The 14,837-nt window shown below is 48.9% G+C and overlaps 1 protein-coding gene across 2 annotated transcripts in view; it reads right to left on the bottom strand.

Moving 5' to 3' along the window:
- The window catches only part of LOC120994554 (amyloid beta precursor protein), a 243,880-nt gene extending 229,461 nt beyond the window's left edge, over positions 1–14,419 (bottom strand). The window contains exon 1 of one of the 2 annotated variants that reach the window (XM_040423206.1): positions 14,216–14,419. In XM_040423206.1, coding sequence (XP_040279140.1) covers positions 14,216–14,266 — 51 coding nt within the window. In that variant the 5' untranslated portion in view covers positions 14,267–14,419. The remainder of the gene's footprint in view (positions 1–14,215) is intronic. The other variant, XM_040423205.1, reaches the window with a different exon arrangement.
- Positions 14,420–14,837: the final 418 nt, after the last annotated feature.

Raw genomic sequence — 14,837 nt, 5'->3', positions numbered from 1 at the left:
AAGGGGAAAGGCGAAGACGACGACAGGAAGGGGAAAGGCGAAGACGACGACAGGAAGGGGAAAGGCGAAGACGACGACAGGAAGGGGAAAGGCGAAGACGACGACAGGAAGGGGAAAGGCGAAGACGACGACAGGAAGGGGAAAGGCGAAGACGACGACAGGAAGGGGAAAGGCGAAGACGACGACAGGAAGGGGAAAGGCGAAGGCGACGACAGGAAGGGGAAAGGCGAAGGCGACGACAGGAAGGGGAAAGGCGAAGGCGACGACAGGAAGGGGAAAGGCGAAGGCGACGACAGGAAGGGGAAAGGCGAAGGCGACGACAGGAAGGGGAAAGGCGAAGACGACGACAGGAAGGGGAAAGGCGAAGGCGACGACAGGAAGGGGAAAGGCGAAGGCGACGACAGGAAGGGGAAAGGCGAAGGCGACGACAGGAAGGGGAAAGGCGAAGGCGACGACAGGAAGGGGAAAGGCGAAGGCGACGACAGGAAGGGGAAAGGCGAAGGCGACGACAGGAAGGGGAAAGGCGAAGGCGACGACAGGAAGGGGAAAGGCGAAGGCGACGACAGGAAGGGGAAAGGCGAAGGCGACGACAGGAAGGGGAAAGGCGAAGACGACGACAGGAAGGGGAAAGGCGAAGGCGACGACAGGAAGGGGAAAGGCGAAGGCGACGACAGGAAGGGGAAAGGCGAAGGCGACGACAGGAAGGGGAAAGGCGAAGGCGACGACAGGAAGGGGAAAGGCGAAGGCGACGACAGGAAGGGGAAAGGCGAAGGCGACGACAGGAAGGGGAAAGGCGAAGGCGACGACAGGAAGGGGAAAGGCGAAGGCGACGACAGGAAGGGGAAAGGCGAAGGCGACGACAGGAAGGGGAAAGGCGAAGGCGACGACAGGAAGGGGAAAGGCGAAGGCGGCGACAGGAAGTGGAAAGGCGAAGACGGCGACAGGAAGTGGAAAGGCAAAGGCGAAGACGACGACAGGAAGGGGAAAGGCGAAGAAGACGACAGGAAGGGGAAAGGCGAAGACGACGTACAGTATTGAAACAAAGTTTTATGCGAATCGACTTCGGATGTTTCATCCGAATTAGATTCGCTCATCCCTAGCGTCAACTACAACTCCCTTTCCAGAGAATATAACAATCATAATAACAATAAGCTATAATACTATAATAGTAAAAATAGACTTATTATTCTTAATAAATACAAAACTACAATATTTTTATAAAATGTACCCATTTCAGCTCTTGCCAACCCATTACTGACAAGCAGTGAATCAACATAGTGACACCTCCCCTCAAAGAACAATTCTCAGGACATTCCTAGCGTCTACATTTCACCGGCCACACAGAATAGGCTTTTCATTAAGCAGCCTGATTTCTACGTACATTTGCAGTCATTCTGTCCGATGCGGACTGCGGTGTTCATTCAGCACAAGAGGCTGGGAAGCGTAAACCAATAATTGAATGTAACTAACTCCCCTCCCCCCCCCCTCCTCCTCCTCGTACAAGGAACAGCATATATCTGGGCTACAACGAAAATTTGTCAAGGTGACCTTATTTTCATAGAATCTGCAGGCGTCTGCAATTTCACAAAACTATAGGTTCCTGCTGCACATAAAATACATGTGAACAGTCCCCAATAGGTCCAGGTGGCCATCATTTATACAACTGCAGAGGCCAAAAATGTGCAGAATTCAGCCTCTTGCACAAGACCGTATGCCCTCCGAGATATACGGTCCGTGAGCGGGCCATATGTCCCGGAGCGGAATTGATTGTGCGCACGGGAGCGCACGCACAGCATCATAGATTACAATGATGCTGTGCACGTCAGGCAGCCCGCGGGACTATTGTCCCACACTCATAAGACTATATGAGTACAGGACAATAGCCCTGCTGGCGGCCCGACGTCCACAGCATTATTGTAATCTATGATGCTGTGCGCTCCCGATCAATGCCGCTCACGGACCGTATATCTTGGAGGGCATACGGTCGTGTGCAAGAGGCCTTAGACATAAAATGCACTAATTGCACTGACTGAACTTGTATTTGTAGCTATAGGAGGTATAATGGTAGCAGTCGCACCTGGGCCCTATGCATGAGGGGCCCCAAAGGTCCCCCCTGCCACATAAGCAGACAGCAGGATTATATCTGGCACTTGGAAGTATGGAACTTGAAGTCGTTCCTTGATGGGCACTTTCTGGAAAAATTTGCTTGGATTTCTGCAGGCACCTTAAAGGGGTTCTGCAGTTTTTTTAAACTGATGATCTATCCTCTGGATAGATCATCAGCATCAGATCGGCGGGAGTCCGACACCCGGGACCCCTGCCGATCAGCTGTTTAAGAAGGCAGTGGCGCTGGCAGTAGCGCCGCAGCCTTCTCGCTGTTTACCGCAGGCCCAGTGACGTCACGACTAGTATCAATGGCCTGGGCCACTTGAATGGAGCTTAGCCCCGCCCAGGCCAGTGATACTAGTCGTGACGTCACTGGCCTGCGGTAAACAGCGAGAAGGCCGTGGCGCTACTGCCAGCGCCGCTGCCTTCTCAAACAGCTGATCGGCAGGTGTCGTGGGTGTCGGACCCCCGCCGATCAGATGCTGATGATCTATCCAGAGGATAGATATCAGTTTTAAAAAACTGCAGAACCCCTTAAAGGCTAAATGCACACGATCAGGATTGCGTGCAGATAATCCACACCGTAGGTCACGTGCATTGTATTCTATGGGAATTTGAAATTCTCAATGCACATGATGCGGCCCGATTTTGACCTGCGGTGTGGATTTTAAAATCCACAGCATGTTAATTTATTTTATTTTTTCTGACCGGATTTTCTTCATTCACTTAGTAATATCCGCATGCGGAGAACCCGCGCCAATTGATGCGGATTGACAGCACGGATTTGCCTGCGAACACCTGCGGATTTCAGTGTGGATTCTCCGTACATGAATCCTGAACATGTGCATTTACCCTTAAGGGGTAATTCCAGTATAAAAAATAAAAAAAATAAAAAAGACATCCCTCTATTCACCAAATAGCCATAGAATCTGTAGGGGTTCAACTACTGGAACCCCCACCAATTAAAAAAGAACATAAGTCGGCCATTTGAATGCAGTGGCAGTCGAGCATGCGCCCTGCTGCTCCATTCAAACTTTACGGGACTCATGAGGATAGCAGAGTACAGCATTCAGCAATCCCATAGACTTTGAGTGAGGCGGCGATGAGCGTGCTCTACCACCCTCCATACAAATGGGTGCAAGAGACCCCAGATCTCATGATCACAGGGGGTCCCAGCGCTCACCCGCCCCCCCATTTTAACAGTTATTTCTAATCCAGAGGACAGCAGAAAACTTGTTTTTACAAGAATACCCCTTTAAGATGAATAAAATAGCAACAAAAGTTTCAGCAAAAACTGCTGCATGTGAATATACCGACCGCTAGGTGGCACAATAATATGCATATACCTAGTATGTTACACGGGAAAAATCAGACCACTAGGTGGCACTAGAATTAGAGTATACCTAAAATGTTAAGCCAGAAAGTCAGGCCACTAGGTGGCACTATGATTGGCGTATACCTAGTATGTGAAGCAAGAAAATCAGACCACTACAAGCACTGTAAATTGTGTATACTCGGAATGTTAAGTCAGACCACTAGGTGGCACTATATTTGGAGTATACCTAGAACTTTAAGACAGAAATTCACTAGGTGGTGCTATAATGTGCAGATAGAAAATCAGACCGGTAGAAGTCACTATAATTTGTGTATATCTAGAATGTGAAGCCAGAAAACTAGACTAGAAGGCCCCCTAGTTTGTATATGCCTAGTAAGTGAAGGCAGAAAATCAGACCAGTAGGTGGCACTGTAGCTTCCATATAACCAATAAGTGAATCATTTTTCAGCCTGCGGGTGACCGCTCCTGAGCCTCAGTCAAATGTTTGAGGTAATTGAATATTTGAATGTGTGTCCTCAAAATCCAAGAACCATTTCCCAGAGGGTTTCTGTCATGTTTTTTTGGGTTTTTTTTAAAATCAAAAACGTTAGGCATGACTCAATATAGGGAGACTGGGTAGTTGTTGTTTTTAAGGTTTCTCAATCTTCTGGACTATTCAAAGGTTTATTGTAAAGCAAGATGTTTCACCGTAGCCATAAACTCAGGTGTGAAGACATAAACCAGCAGACACCAGGGATCAGACAAGTGGATGGAGGACTTACTGGGTTTGTATATATTAAGTCATCCCACCCTTGGATGAACTCTGCTGGTGAACAGCTGCCATGTATTCTACAGCAAGTTCCTTCTGTTTGTGTGAGAAATGCATTATGGAAGGTCAATTAAGAGCTCTTGGGATGCCAGACCTCACCATGGCCGACATGTAAACAACGTGGTCTTCACAAAACCCCCATACGCTTCACAGTGCAGAGGAACAGGTGGGTTTTGGTTTCACGCAAGTTGACGTTCACACGTACAAAAGCTAGATTCTATTTTAACTGTATGAACGTAGCTAAAATAAGCAAGAAAAGGAAGTTTAACTTCGATCAAATGAAACTGCTTCAGGGGGCGCCACACAAGGCTTTTTTTTGTGGCAGGTTTTTGACCGAAAGCCAGAAATGGATCCAGCAAGAAGCAGAAGTAGAAGTCCTTCCTATATATTTATCCCTTGCAACCTACTTCTGCATTTGGCTCAAAAATTTGTGTGTGATGCCACCCTTAAAGGGATTTTCCATGTGTTTAATATTCTCAGGATAGGTCACGAATATCAGAATGGCAGGGGTCTGACGCCCCGGACAATGAGCTGTTTGAGAGGGCCATGGCCTCCTCACAGTTTACCAAGCGCAGATCCATCCACTGGATAATAGCGGCGCTTGGTATTACACCTCAGCCCCATTCACTTAAATGGGACAGAGATGCACCTAGGTCATGTGACCAATGAGCATGACGTCACCGGCCTAGGAAGAGGCTCCATGAGCACCACCGTCTCTTTAAACAGCTGTATGGTGGGACTTCCAGGAGTCTGTCCCCCACTGATCCTGAGGGATAGGTCATCAATATTTAAAAAAATAAAATAAGATGGAAAATTCCTTTATCAGGATTGTCCAGGATTAGGAAAAATAAAAATAATACCACACCAGTCCAGGGGTCATGTGGACGGTGGTGGCACTGTTCCTGGAGAAAAGCAAGGAGGCTTAAACCAACAGTGGTCATCTAGGATTCAGTTCCTCCACAAGCTCCTGAACGAATGGATCCTGCCACAAAATTCCTTGGATGAATACCCTTGCGAGAATGTCTGTTGTTGTTGATCAATGGCATTTATCGAAGCACAGAAGACACGTAACAGTTCAATGACCATGAGAACTAGAAGAACTAGAAGAGCAAGCTGTGGTCCATTCCAGGTTTTAAAAAATAAAAGGGTCTTTTTGATTTTGCAGCTCTAGGTAGAATCTGTATTATTATAAAAAGGTGCATAAAGTTTGAGACATGACATCTTCATTTGAATAGTCCCGCTGCGTAGTCCCATGGAAGCCTAAATGGACCGCCAAGGGAGGAGGAACTTCATCAGTCCACACATGGCACCTATGATGGGATGAAGTTGGGACAGGGCTCGTCTATATCTCCAGCAATCTGATCTGGCAGGTGCAAGGACTATCAAAGATGCTCCTAATTTATGATGCGGTATATGCCCCATCATAAATTAGATGCATCAACGCTGGCGTAAAAGAAAGGAAAAAAACCACCAAAAAAAGGACGGTCTTAAATGACCCCCAGATTTCCCTATTGCATCATTTAATTCAAGTGGGAAACTAGGGTCAGCCGTCACATAGCAGATAGAAAGCGAGACAAATGACTGCACTCGGGTATGCCGGGGACGATGGGCCAGCGGGGTCACCTTCCATGCCAACTGTCTGATCCAGGAACGCTGGTGTAAAATGAGCACGTTAGTAACCGGGCCTGCATAGTTTAACCCTTACCTGACCCCGTGGGCCCCTGTGCTGCCTCCTATCCCTTACTAATGATTTATACAGCACCAACATCTCCTGGCAGATGAAAGGTTAAAGGCTTTGGTTATTTTCATTGCACTTGGAATAAGCAGCGATTATTGGCCAGCTCTGAGTCAGACACTCAGCTATGTGGATTCTGCCCACGACGCGGTCATACATAGCCCTGGTCAGACTGTCGTGTAGTGACAGTCACAACATCAGACGTCTGGGAGGAGAGGACAATGGTACGGAAATGGAGAACGTCACTAGAAGTTAATATTTATGCATACACCAATAAGGCCGAGGATATGACATGCAATCTGACCATTTTTCCAGTCTATCACACAACTACACAATGCCCTAATGAAGCTAAATTAGCGGCGCCATCACTTACAAAATGCCCACGTAGCTCCAAAGCCTCAATGAGCCATCTAAAACAATGCCCACCACCGAGGTGTATGCCTCTCTTAGGATTTCCCCTTGTAAGAAAGTCCAATTGAAGGCCAATCCTAAAGGAGACATCAAGGGCAATTAAGCAGCCCCAATAGACATAGGTTTTCTTAAAGAGGTCTTCCAGATGGCCTACGCTCAAGAAGGGTCATCAATATTTGATAGGGAAGGGGGGGGGGGGCGCTAAAGCCTGTATTATAAATCGCTAACGAGCGTTCATAGGTGGTCTCTCGTTTCCCTTCTAATAGCAGAAGAAGAAGAAAGTGGCTACAAAGAGGATCTCTCCCTCTGGAGGACCCAACAAGTCCATGTCTAGTACAGACAGCCTTCACATCAAAGAAAACCGTGTAATGCCTCATATTACCTGTGGTGGTGCTATGGTGGAATTGAGCACTTACTGCCGGCTCCTCCAGAGGCTACAAGGGATTGCTGAGGTCTCTGTAGCGGGACACTCGGGGGGATTTATCAAAACTGCCTTAGTCGACACCCATAGCAACCAATCAAATTCCACCTTTCATTTTCCGAAGAAGCTCTGACTAATGAAAGGTGGAATGTTATTGGTTGCTATGGGCAACTAAGCCAGTTTTCCTTTACACCAGTTTGGATAAATCCCCCCCCCCCCCCCCCACTGTGATCATCTTGTGGTTACGGGATCTTTCTAAGGCCTCATGCACACAACCGTATGTATTTTGCGCTCCGCAAAAAATACGGGTGACGTCTGTGTGCATTCCGTATTTTGCGGAACGGAACAGCTGGCCCCTAATAGAACAGTACTATCCTTGTCCGTAATGCAGACAATAATAGGGCATGTTCTATTTTTTTGCGGAACGGAAATACAGACATTTCGGGTCCGCATTTCCGTTCCCGAAAAAAATAGAACATGTCCTATTCTTGTCTGAAATTGTGGACAAGAATAGGCATATTCTATTAGTGCCGGCAATGTGCGGTCCGCAAGATGCAGAACGCACATTGTCGCTGTCCGTGTTTTGCGGATCCGCAAAACACGCTACGGACGTGTGAATGGAGCCTAAATCTGAAGAAAAATTACTTTCAATCCATATGCAAATTAGCAGTTAAGTGCAACGATGGCAGCCCCAAGCCCCTCTGTGCTTTAGCCCGCCCTCCTCGCGATTCCTCTGCCAGCCCTTCCCTCTCCTTCTTGACTTGACAGAGCCAGGTTCCAGCATAGTCATCCCTGGCCTGGTCAGGAAGCAGGAGGAGCATGGGTGCACTGAGTTGCTTGGCTCCGCCCTCAGTGCACTTAACTGCTCATCTGCATATGGATTACAAGTCCATTTTCTCCAGAATGAAGTAACACATCGCCAAGTGAAAGATATCATTACATTTAGATGAGCTAGCACAGAAGGGAAAGGAGATGTCTCATCGACTGTCAGTCTTGGTCAGACATCCGGCTGTCTTAATTGCTGATGACTGACCAAAGGGGCGGTATGGGATCATTACAGCCCACAGAGTGGCACCTCGGGAGGCGTTTGGTAGGTGCGCCGAGTCCACTGCAATTACTGACCGTCTATAAATCCAAGGAGAACACCATCTTCAGCCGTCCTGTCTACACACGCCTTTCTTCATCAGTCTCATCTTGAAAATCAATTTGCAGACGTGTAATAATTACTAAGTAGAAATGCTACGGGCTATACAGAAATGGCATCATCGCCACGCCAACACATACAGCTAGGTGCCAAGCTGGCAGGAACACCCGCATGTCTCGGCCTCAACTACCCTGAATTCTCCCCTGTTCCCATATGGGCCCATTTATCCCAATGGCAGGGGTAGATTTGTCAAAACGAGTGTAAAGTAGAACTGGCCAAGTTGCCCCTAGCAACCAATCAGATTCCATCTTACATTTGTCAGAGCTCCTTTGGAAAATGAAAGGAGGAATCTTATTGGTTGCTATAGGCAACTGAGCCACTTCTACTTTACACCAGTTTTGATAAATCTTCCCCACTGCGTGAAAGCGGCCTCGGGGTACCTGCACACGGGTGCAAATGTCGAAACAAAAATCTGGGTGTTTTTGCGTGTGGATTTCTGTGCGTTTCTGCACCAAATACCACGTGTGCAGTGTTTGGTTCGGATTTGCCACAGAACTCCTCCTTCCATTGAAAAGGGTGAAATCCACACCAAAAATTGCACAAACAGGTGACACGCTGCAGATTTTTATATCCACACGGCAGGTCAATTTCGATCGGCTTTGTCTAATCTCATATACTTTGCTGGTACTGTTTTACGCGGTGTTTTTTTCTGCACGGAAATCTGCGCATAATTTGCAAGGGTGAAGGTAACAGCGATGTGGTAATTTATTTATACACTGTCAGGAGGAATAATAGAGGGACAACACAATATATACACCGTCAGGAGGAATAATAGAGGGACAACACAGTATATACACTGTCAGGAGGAATAATAGAGGGACAACACAATATATACACTGTCAGGAGGAATAATAGAGGGACAACACAATATATACACTGTCAGGAGGAATAATAGAGGGACAACACAATATATACACTGTCAGGAGGAATAATAGAGGGACAACACAATATATACACTGTCAGGAGGAATAATAGAGGGACAACACAATATATACACTGTCAGGAGGAATAATAGAGGGACAACACAATATATACACTGTCAGGAGGAATAATAGAGGGACAACACAATATATACACTGTCAGGAGGAATAATAGAGGGACAACACAATATATACACTGTCAGGAGGAATAATAGAGGGACAACACAATCAATTCTAAAAAAAAAAGCCCCAAAATTGTTATTTCATGGAAAAAACAAGAAGTTCCCACGACGGTGATGTCAGGAGAGCTGAGAGGATAAAGACAGTAGCTGGGGAGTAAGGACTTTAGGTTATGGAGTCCCAGCACCCAGGATACATGTGGCCGTCGCTCTCAATAGAAGGTATCTGTTCAGATCAGCATGAATATGGCTCTGTTATTCCTAAATGACAGTATTAATAAACTCTTCAGGGAGTGCGCGGCACAAAGAGACTCAGTTTTCACTTTAATTCTGCACAGAATAAGCCGTCCATTGTCTGCTCTACACGGCATGGGGGGAGGGGGGATCCTGAGCCGCAAAGTCCGGGATGCTGCCTCCAAGTGATGGCTTCCCATAGACTCTACATCCCCCTGCAGTGGCAACACCGGGGAAATATATGCTTCTTCCTTGCAGGTTGAAAGGATTGCTCCAGAGGTTCCCAAGACAAAACTGTTGCACTAGAACCTGAGATTACCTGCGTGCGATCACCTGGAATCAGCCGAGCAGCAGCTCTCAGAGCCATAATGGCCGAGGCAGGGACTGAACAACATCCTACAGCTCTCACTTCAGCAGCTCAGCTATTACCGTGTCACCTCTCCTCTATGCCACGCTTGGGTCCAAGAAGCTGAGATGCGGGATGCTGTATGGTAGGATACTTTTACCAGTCATTTTTTTATTTCCCCTGGCTCTGAAGGGTTAAGGCGCAAGGATTTTTTTTCTTTAATCCGTTAGGGTACGTCTACGTGTCGATTATGTCCTGCTAGATTTTTTGCAATTCGCACGTCGCTGTTGCACTGTGACTCCATTCATTCCTATGGCAGCCCTGCTACACTGCGATCTTTGGTCGCGCGACACACAGACATACCCTTAATCAGGCACCGCAGATCGCTGGCGACACACACACGCATACAATTATACACACGGATGCGGAATATCGCGTACACATCAAGGCAGGTATATATGCACATACGTCATCCCTCTGTAATAAGTAATTACATAGAAGAGAGGCCGTCTCTACAGGGAACGGCCATGAATCCAGCATCCGATAATCGTGCAGATCTTCCAGCGCAAATCTGCAGTGAAATGTGAAATTACACAAGCCATGAGAGAAGCCATGTTCAGGTGGTGGAAAATCAGCCACAGAATCCATGGAAGAAATCCACGGCTGACCCCTGGATGTCTGCCACGTATCTGCAGTTTGAGGTGTTGTGGATCAGCTCCATTCAAGTCACTCATTGACGAGGATTTCAAATCTGTGTTCATAAGAACTGCAAAGCAGATTCTCTCTCATATATAAATAGTATCTGTCTATTTCATACCTATCTCAGCTCCCGCTAATATCTAATTACTGTATATCTATCATATCCGCATCACTCACTCTCTCTCATAGCTCACTCACTCTCATAGCTCACTCACTCTCATAGCTCACTCACTCTCATAGCTCACTCACTCTCATAGCTCACTCACTCTCATAGCTCACTCACTCTCATAGCTCACTCACTCTCATAGCTCACTCACTCTCATAGCTCACTCACTCTCATAGCTCACTCACTCTCATAGCTCTCGCTCACTCTCTCTCATAGCTCACTCTCTCTCACAGTTCTCATAGCTCTCGCTCACTCTCTCTCATAGCTCACTCTCGCTCAGTTCACTCGCTCTCTCTCACAGCTCTCATAGCTCTCTCATAGCTCTCGCTCACAGCTCTCTCTCACAGCTCTCTCATAGCTCTCGCTCACAGCTCTCTCATAGCTCTCGCTCACAGCTCTCTCTCACAGCTCTCTCATAGCTCTCGCTCACAGCTCTCTCATAGCTCTCGCCTAGCTCTCTCATAGCTCTCGCTCACAGCTCTCTCTCACAGCTCTCTCATAGCTCTCGCTCACAACTCTCTCATAGCTCTCGCTCACAGCTCTATCATAGCTCTCTCTCACAGCTCTCTCTCACAGCTCTCTCTCGCTCACAGCTCTCTCATAGCTCTCGCTCTCGCTCACAGCTCTCTCATAGCTCTCGCTCTCGCTCACAGCTCTCTCATAGCTCTCGCTCTCGCTCACAGCTCTCTCATAGCTCTCGCTCTCAGCTCTCTCATAGCTCTCGCTCTCGCTCACAGCTCTCTCATAGCTCTCGCTCTCGCTCACAGCTCTCTCATAGCTCTCGCTCTCGCTCACAGCTCTCTCATAGCTCTCGCTCACAGCTCTCTCATAGCTCTCGCTCACAGCTCTCTCATAGCTCTCGCTCACAGCTCTCTCATAGCTCTCGCTCACAGCTCTCTCATAGCTCTCGCTCACAGCTCTCTCATAGCTCTCGCTCACAGCTCTCGCTCACAGCTCTCTCATAGCTCTCTCACAGCTCTCGCTCACAGCTCTCATAGCTCTCGCTCACAGCTCTCTCATAGCTCTCGCTCACAGCTCTCTCACAGCTCTCGCTCACAGCTCTCTCATAGCTCTCGCTCACAGCTCTCTCATAGCTCTCGCTCACAGCTCTCATAGCTCTCGCTCACAGCTCTCTCATAGCTCTCGCTCACAGCTCTCTCATAGCTCTCGCTCACAGCTCTCTCATAGCTCTCGCTCACAGCTCTCTCATAGCTCTCGCTCACAGCTCTCTCATAGCTCTCGCTCACAGCTTTCTCATAGCTCTCGCTCACAGCTCTCTCATACAGCTCTCTCACAGCTCTCTCACAGCTCTCTCACAGCTCTCTCTCACAGCTCTCTCTCACAGCTCTCGCTCACAGCTCTCTCTCACAGCTCTCTCTCACAGCTCTCTCTCACAGCTCTCTCTCACAGCTCTCTCTCACAGCTCTCTCTCTCGCTCACAGCTCTCTCATAGCTCTCGCTCTCAGCTCTCTCATAGCTCTCGCTCACAGCTCTCTCATAGCTCTCGCTCACAGCTCTCTCATAGCTCTCGCTCACAGCTCTCTCATAGCTCTCGCTCACAGCTCTCTCATAGCTCTCGCTCACAGCTCTCTCATAGCTCTCTCTCACAGCTCTCTCATAGCTCTCTCATAGCTCTCGCTCATAGCTCTCTCTCACAGCTCTCGCTCACAGCTCTCGCTCACAGCTGAAGTCTGAACGAGGCTGTTAATCTGCGGTTCTTTGGCCCTGATCTCCCCATTTTCTAGTCCGTCAGATATCTGACATCACGTATGGATACACACATATATACCGTCATGGACAACCAGGAGCTGAGGAACACTATCCCTAAACAATCCAGAATCCCAAGGATGGAGGGTTCTTTTGGATCTACACTGCATGATTCATAAGTAACAAACACACAACACAGTATCATCTTCTGCGACACATTGTAACGCTCTACACCACTGACTCAATGAGACAGCGCTGATAGACAATCATGTCTGGGGTCATTTCTGGCACAATTCTCGCCCGGCGGACATCACAGCTCGATGACGTCCTTCTAATTCAAGTATAGCGGTTATGCAGTCAGTCTGAACAGGGCAGGGGACATATCTGGGGATGAGGTCTCAGCAGAGGTGGTCTGAGGAACCTCAATAGATACAGAATACGTTCTGGAGGAGATGAATGAAGCAGGCTGTGAACACCTAGCGGTGGGAGGTTGTCTCCAGCCTGCAGCTCCTCATCTCCGCTTTTCATTGCAGCAATGCAGAGACGCCATCTTCCCTGGATCCTTATCTTCCTTCAGTCAAATCCTTTTATCTCATGCTTCATTAAAACCCACCCAAAAAAGGCAGAGAGACCACCCCTCCAGGCGACTAATGAGACATCCACCTTCTTATAAGCCAAAGCCAAAAAGAAGTGCCCCATATAACATATGGTGATAGCAACCAGTCCACCTGATCTATAAGAAGTGCAGAATGGGGGTGAAACCGAATAGACCTTGTACAAAGTGCCAGCTATTCAGACCACTGGCAGAGCTGGTCCACCAGCAGCGGGCAGGAGACATTCAGAGCTTTAATGTCTCAGACACCCAGACAGGTGGGAACTAAGAGACAGCCACACGTTCAATCCTTCATAGAAGACCCCTTCATGACCAGGGACATACAAACCTGAGAGAACCCCCTCACTCGGTGCCTTGTGGCATACCAACATATGGCACAGCTGGCAGGATAAGGGGTTGGCAATGCAAGTGCCAATGAGATGCAGAACTTTCACAAGTCCAAACCATGTAATAGGCATGCATTAATTGCAATGCACTGGGAAGGGGTGAGTCACCATAGGAGGGGGGGGGGGGATAATCCATGGAAGGTGGGAAAGAGACAAGTGTCATGTATGGAGGGAGGGGGGAGCAGCTTTTACAGGAGACCCCCCAAGACATGTCATTGAAGTGGGGGAGGAGATGGACAGCACCCTAATAGGAGCAGGGTGACCATACAGTAGAAAGCATGCAGGCATTTAGAGGTTAATGAGAGCGAGACAAAGGTCATCTATTGGTGGGTGCCAGCTTTGCTATGGAGACCTGCCCAGGAGCCCAATGGGTTAACCGACCAGCAGCGCCCAAGGAGCCCCCAATGATGCAAACATGAGATGAGCGCACAAAAGGGAAAGGGAGGGGGGCATGAAGGGGGTTAATGGATGGCAAAGAGGGCACCACATCAGAGAGGTGCCAGAGACCCACCATGGCAAGCAGGGCAAGAAAGGGTCAATAGGAAAGAGACAAGTGCCCAGTGTGGGTAGGAAGAAGACAGGAGGGGGCAGCTGTGCCCTCACCAGACATGGAGTGGGCAGAGACAGGAAAGAGTTAACAGGCAGGGGACAAGTGGGTGCAGGGAGGAGCAGATCAGCCCTGGCATCAGGGAGGGGGGGGGCTGCAGGGTATTACAGGGGGCATCAGGGTATTACAGGGGGCATCCAGGGCAGAACCCAGAGGATCACACACAGCAGAGGACATTAAAGGGTCAATGGGCATCCCAATGATGAGGGTGCCCGGTGCAGCCTGGCACACAGGGGGCATCAGCTCCACACCAAGCAGCAGCTCCCCAGGGTGATGACATAACAAAGAGAAGCAAGGTGTGATCCGGCGATGAAGCCTGCCCTCCCCCATCTCTTACCTCTATGGCCAGCGCTCCAGCCAGGAAGAGCAGCGTTATATGGGGCAGCATGGCTGCAGCAGGGCCGGCGGATCCGCGCTGTCTGGCCTCCGGGGCGGGCTGGGATTTCCTGCGGGCTCGGGCTGTGGACTGAGCGGCACAACCTCGTACACGGGAGGCGCACACACACACTCACATCCACGGCTGCGTCAGCTGGTCCTGCCCACCCTCGTCCGCCAGAGACCCCTGCTGGCACGACCTGGGAACTGCAGGTGCCCGCTCTACAATGGACTGGGAGGCGCCGGGGCTGCTGCTGCTATCTGTGGGTTACCTCTGTGGGCTGCACTGGACTGGAGAAGCTGAGCAGTCGTGTGCACACTGCCATAGCACGTATATTATACAGGACTCATATGATACCTGTGGTAATAACTGAAAATACAGATTCCAGGGTCAGCATCCAGAAAAGCCCTAGTCCACATGGGCTGTCAGCTGTCAGCAGGCCCTTACATATAGATGCCATTGGAGTGGATCACTTACCTCTGATAGACTAGGTATGGAGATAATAATGTTTGGGGCACTGGTCTGTGAGGCTGTGGTTGGCAGTATCAGAGGGGCACCATGGCTGATAAGGACACTGAATGGC

This window comes from Bufo bufo, chromosome 3 (genome assembly GCF_905171765.1).
Source record: "Bufo bufo chromosome 3, aBufBuf1.1, whole genome shotgun sequence".
Taxonomy (NCBI): Eukaryota; Metazoa; Chordata; class Amphibia; order Anura; family Bufonidae; genus Bufo; species Bufo bufo.
This window is presented reverse-complemented; position numbering and strand designations above follow the sequence as displayed.